This window comes from Trifolium pratense, linkage group LG1 (genome assembly GCF_020283565.1).
Source record: "Trifolium pratense cultivar HEN17-A07 linkage group LG1, ARS_RC_1.1, whole genome shotgun sequence".
In the NCBI taxonomy this organism is placed as follows: Eukaryota; Viridiplantae; Streptophyta; class Magnoliopsida; order Fabales; family Fabaceae; genus Trifolium; species Trifolium pratense.
Genome location: NC_060059.1, coordinates 40,914,985 through 40,920,821, shown reverse-complemented (window position 1 = coordinate 40,920,821; position 5,837 = coordinate 40,914,985). Strand labels below are relative to the sequence as shown.

At 30.2% G+C, this 5,837-nt stretch overlaps 1 protein-coding gene across 1 annotated transcript; it reads right to left on the bottom strand.

The window, feature by feature from the left end:
- Nucleotides 1-821: 821 nt before the first annotated feature.
- On the bottom strand, nucleotides 822-4,952 carry LOC123897786 (abscisic acid 8'-hydroxylase CYP707A1-like). The gene is made up of 10 exons (XM_045948571.1): nucleotides 4,906-4,952; nucleotides 4,661-4,860; nucleotides 4,010-4,334; nucleotides 3,534-3,683; nucleotides 3,193-3,447; nucleotides 2,547-2,633; nucleotides 2,207-2,285; nucleotides 1,596-1,702; nucleotides 1,384-1,502; nucleotides 822-1,216 (listed from the first exon to the last, which is right to left on the bottom strand). The coding sequence occupies exons 2-10, from the start codon at nucleotides 4,858-4,860 to the stop codon at nucleotides 1,114-1,116; spliced, it is 1,425 nt and encodes a 474-aa protein (XP_045804527.1). The 5' UTR covers nucleotides 4,906-4,952; the 3' UTR covers nucleotides 822-1,113.
- Nucleotides 4,953-5,837: the final 885 nt, after the last annotated feature.

The following is a 5,837-nucleotide window of genomic DNA, read 5'->3' as shown; positions in this document are numbered from 1 at the left end:
CACCAAACGGACCCTTAAACTTGTTTTAATCAAGTTCTATGGCTTCAAGTTTTAGAAATTGAACATGTAAAATCATTAAATTTTAGATATATATAAAATGAGTGTTTGAATTCTATAATTTGAACGTGTAAAATCATAAACTTTTATACATAGATAAGAGGCATTCGAGTTTTAAAACTTAAACACTATGGTATAGTAAATACATTTCTTTATTTGTAAAATATTCATCCTCATATATTAAAACATATTTTGAATTATTCATCCCATGTGTTATTTATACTAAACATTCATTTCTTTACATGTAAAATGTTCATCCCCGTGTATAAGATTTTATATATATTATACGAATATTGTTAAAAAAAATTAAAAATTAAAAATGTTAATCTATTATTTATATTAAGTCATTTTGACTTTAGGAACATTAACGTATTCCCAAAATTGACTTAAAAGTAAAGAGCAAAAGTTGTGACAGAAAATAGTCGAGAGACCAAATTTTACTAAAAAAAATTATAGTAACTAAAAATAAAATTTGAGATATTTATAAAGTAAAAAACTTATTTTATCCTATTTTTGTAATATGTTCTTATGTTTATAATGCTTTTGATTCTTTTCCTTTTCTATTTATTTTTTTCTTTCTCTTTTTCATTTGATAAATCTTGTTCATTAAAGGTCTCATAAGTACAGTTCAACTAGTAGATGCAGATACTCTAATATACAACATTCCCAGATTGAATTCAGTATTTCATATTTTTCTAAATTTAAAATATGCAAGTCTAATTACTAAAAGAAGGGGAAAAAAAAAACACCAACAGAGATAGAGAAAGAAAAAAATAACCCTTAATTAATTCATAATGGTGATAAAATTCTCATGCTTTGCAGAGTAAATGAAAGTTACATCCCTTGTTGAGGCTTTTCCAATACTTTTTATGGATGCCTGCAGGGGACTTTGTAGGATAGAGGGGGCAAAAGTTGAAGTGCCCACCTATGAAAAAAATTATACATTTAATTAATATAGAAATGATAAAGAAAAAAAAAGAAGATTAATTTGTGACTTTGGAAAGTGGATTGTTTTTCAGCAATGATGTCATATCATTTCTTCACAAGATACTCTTTCTAGCTGCTGGTAGATTCTCTCCAACACCTGGCTGGGAGTCCATTCAAAGGCAGTGGAAATGGGCCATATTGAATCCCACATTGTGATCCTATCACTTCCAACCTATACACACCAAAAATAAAATTTTCACTAATCACATTTCACAAAATTACTAGCATCATTAGCATGCTTTTAGACTGTCCTTAGGTTGTTAATTATAATCCATTCATTATTCTTTTTGTCTTTTCTTTTTTTTAACATTTTATTTTCTCTTGAATAATCAAGAATACCTAAACTTGGTGACCAAATGATGGATCATAATTAGTGTCTCCAGCTTAGCAAGCTCATTGCCAGGACAAGCATGTACTCCACTGCCAAATGGCATGAAAGTATTTGGCTTTGGTGAAACCTGTATAAAAAAAATCACAAAATATTTACATGTTTGAAAGAGTGTGAGAAAACTACATTTTAAAAAATTTATAGAGTGTTGACTCCTTTATACCTCAAACCTTGAAGGGTTGAATTTGTGAGGGTCTGGAAAAAATTCTGGATTATGATGAATATTTCTGAACAATGGCATTGCTTTCCACCCTTTTGGTATTAGGAATCCTGTTTCATAATATTCTTATGCATGTGAGTCATCTTTTTCATGTGCATGATCATATTTTTTTAGTAAAGTATGTCTTTCTGCGCGTTTCATCTATTAAACAATAAGGGACTTTACATGACAATTTCAATTGTACTGTGTTTGTTTTTAAAACTGTTGTTGAGATTGGACATATTGAGGGTCAACGGACTGGACAAAAGTTGGAATTTTTGTCCCCATTGATTCACCATACAACTTTTTATCATATGCATAAGTTATATAAAATACCAAAATAATATTTTGTCCATCAAATATCGTATAAAACAAAATTTGTTCAATATTCTAAATTTTGTTTTGTGTTGTTCTGTCATGTACTGTTTTATCCAAAACTTATATTTTGCAGATCAAACTAACCTTTGTGAGGAAGGCTTAAAATAGTTGTCACTTTTCATAGTGGATAATTTGGCAAAAAGATAAAAATTCTCATTTTAAATACTTTGGAAATGTAGCAAGTATTCTACTCTTACCCTTGTACTCTACATCAGCTACTGCTTCTCTAAAAGGAAATGATATAATACTTGCCATTCTCATGCTCTCTAACACAACCTGATCAAATTCACATTATTTAATTCTTAGTCACCACAAAATCAAATCTGAAATATGCTTATTCTATTAATAAACACTAGAATCAGCTCATAAATTTCTTGCATTTGTTCATTTACTTGTTTTATAAGGATATCGTCCAAGCAAAATTACAAAGACTAATAACTAAGAGTCTAAGATTCATTTAAAGAGTTGACATCGACCGATAAATTGTTTTTGCATAGTATAGTATGACATTTGAAGCATTTCATTAACTGCTTATACCTTATTGGTAATTGGCATGTTTCTAGTCTGATTCCAACTCAGCTGTAGTTTACCATCATTTTCTTTGTGAATTGCCTTCTGCTCAGCCTACAAAGCAAGCATTACCACAAATTATAGTGTCACTTGACATAAATATCTCAACCACAGTCGACCGATACTTGAAAATCATTTGAAATTCTAACGACGAAGACATCACTTTTCAAAAGTAGAAGTTCTCAATTCTCCTCGTCCACATAAGTGAGTTGAGGACTTGATTGATGCCGGTTTAACAAAAACAAGAAGAAAAACAAAAACTAAACATTAACAAAACTATATTTATATTCATTTTAACAAAGATATTGTACTCAAGTGATTAATGAGCCCCCTTAGGACGAATCGTTCAGAAGAACCCGAGTTCGTTTCCTGGTGAGAACAATTCTTAGCCAGACTTAACTTACCTCACGACCGAACTGTGGATTATCAGAGCCCCTTCCCCTAAGAACCAGAGCTTCTACTTTCGAAAAACGTCGTATTGTTAGAGTTTCAAATGATTTTTAATTATTGATCCACTATAAACCATATTTCAAGGTGGTCCATAGTAGAATCCAAAAAGAGAAAGAAAGAAAGCTTAGGTTAAAGTTGGTTTAATTTCTTTTTTTGATCATACCTTTACACATTCAAGAAGTTTAGGTTCATTATGCAAGTACTTGACCACCCAAGTCATGACAGTAGCTGTGGTATCCTGAGCAGCAAAAAGAACTCCAATAATGTTATCTCCAATTTCATCATCACATAACATTTCTCCACCTTCACCTTTCCAATTCAATAAACAACTCAAAAGATCTCTTTCACTTTCAACCAAATTCTTTTCCTTCCTCTCACTAATTATTTCCTTCAAAATACTTCCAAGTCTCTTTCTTGCCTTCACAAATATTAACAAACATTAAAAAACATATATTGCATTAAAAAAAATAAAATAAAAATTTAAAAAAAATTTCTAATACTTACCAATAGCGCCTTTTTGTATTGTGTGCCAGGAATTTGAGTTGGAAATGAATTGTAACCATTGTCAACAATCCAATAATTCTTCTTTAACTCTTCCCTCAACCTTGGCTCTAGATTTCCAAAAATCTTGAGAATACCAACTTCAAATGAAAACTGCAAAAAATCAAAGATGGACCACTTAATTAATCATTATTGACCTCTATTGTTGCACACGTCACATTCCACGTCACAATACTTATAGTAAAATAAAAAATACATAAACTAATGCCAAAAATGCGAGATGCGGGTGCTTCAATATAAATAGGTATATAATAATCAATCCAATCATTAGTCATTGCAATCACATTAGTCACATTTTTTGTATGACTTATATTGCAACGCAACTGCGACTACTGTAACTACAATTTAAAACCATATGACTGATATGCGAAGAAAAAAGAAAAGTACGTAAAAAATTATGAAATATAAATTTAACATACTTTTTTCATTTCCTTAAAAGTGTTAATGATGAATCCATCATCACCCCAAGATTTGATAGTGGAAATGGCTAAAGCTTCAATACGAGGAACCAAATTGCGAAGTGAATCAAGGGAGAGTGACTTCTGAATAAGCTTCCTCAAACGCAAGTGGTACTGACCTTGGTGAAAAAACAAAGCACTAGGACCAATCAAACGTTCTTTGCTTTTAGGATATGTTGGTTTAAATAAGTGAGATTGTGTCACAAGAACAAAACGTGCAGCTTCTGGACTTGCCAACATCACACATGGACATCCTAGGATGTTCGTCTTAAATATTTCTCCGTACCTAAAATTAATAAACCATAATGTTTTTTTTGTTACATTCACAATTAAAACGTGTCTTATGTTTTAAAATGTGTCTTTATGTTTTCGACGAATCTGAATTCTCTACTGCCAACTGCATAATAAAATATATCATAGAGAATCTAATTTGATTTTCTGCATTATCTGGTGCAGTTACCGCAAAATTATTAGAGAATTTAAATATTTTTATTTTAAAAAAAATTTAATAACTCTGCGGTGACCGCAGCATAGGTAGAGAATCCAAATGCATAAAAAAAAAAGACAAATGGAGGTGAAATGGAACTAGGTGGCATATATATTTAGCAAAACCTTTTTTGTTTTGAGAAGAAGAAAACATTTGGGTCTTGAGAGTAGAGTTGGAGGGTATGTCCTATGTAAGGCCATCCCATTGAACCAGGAGGAAGCTTTGCACTTGTTTGGTTTGTTCTATTTTTTGGTTTTGGAAAGAACTTAAATGAAAATAAGGTAAGAAGAAAGAGGACAATGATGTAAAGGAAAGTTGAATCCATTTTGGAGTATTAAATATTTGGATAAGAATCTAATAAGGTTAGAATTTTGCTAAGATAAAAACAATTGATGAAGAATGTTTTGAGCTCCGGTAATAATCAGGAGTCATTTGAAAGAAAGGGGGGAAGGGAGCTTATTATATAGAAGAAGCAAGTGCATCACTATAGTGTGAAACTTTTAGGTTATCTACTATTAACTTTAGAAAGAAAGATGATGTGCCAATCTCCAAACTACTATTTTTATTTAAGTTCCATTTAAGCAAATTTAAGGGTAAAAATGACTTATAAAAAATTAGGACCGAAATTTAATACAAAATAAATCAACTTTTTATTATAAATCCCGCAAGTTATTACAAAATTCTCACTTTTAAATCAGTTTAACATTCTCTCTGTTATCATTTCTTTGTTTTTTTATTTAAGTTTTCGGAAAGAAAGATGAACAAAATCCGCGTACCACGGCAAGAAAGACGCAGTGGTAGCTGAAAAAATAGCTCCGGTTACGAAAGTTTTACAAAAGATCTTTTTCTTCAAATATCTGTAAATTAATAAATTAATGATTATTTTTATAAATTAAAAAATTATTCATTGATTTTTATATGTTCTTTTTTATATATATTAAAAATAATTTAATGGAATCAAATATTATAAAAATAAATAACACGATGAAACATACTCAACGCGACGAATCCCATGAAATGCACTACTTTGCACAAAAACACAAGTTTCTTACTAGTTGGATAAGAAAAGTTGATCGAGTTCTAATTTCCTATATAGGGATGTTTTTAAAAAAATTAGTGGCAATTTGGGGAGGAAATATAATTAAGATATATATGAGTCATGTTTTGAATTTGACTTATTACTTGTAATAGGCACTATTTTTAAGATTGATTTAACATTTTTGAAATTCTAACAAAATTCAAAAGTATGCACACATCACATTTTTCTTCTACAAGATCCTTAATAGAATGTTGTGTGCGTAA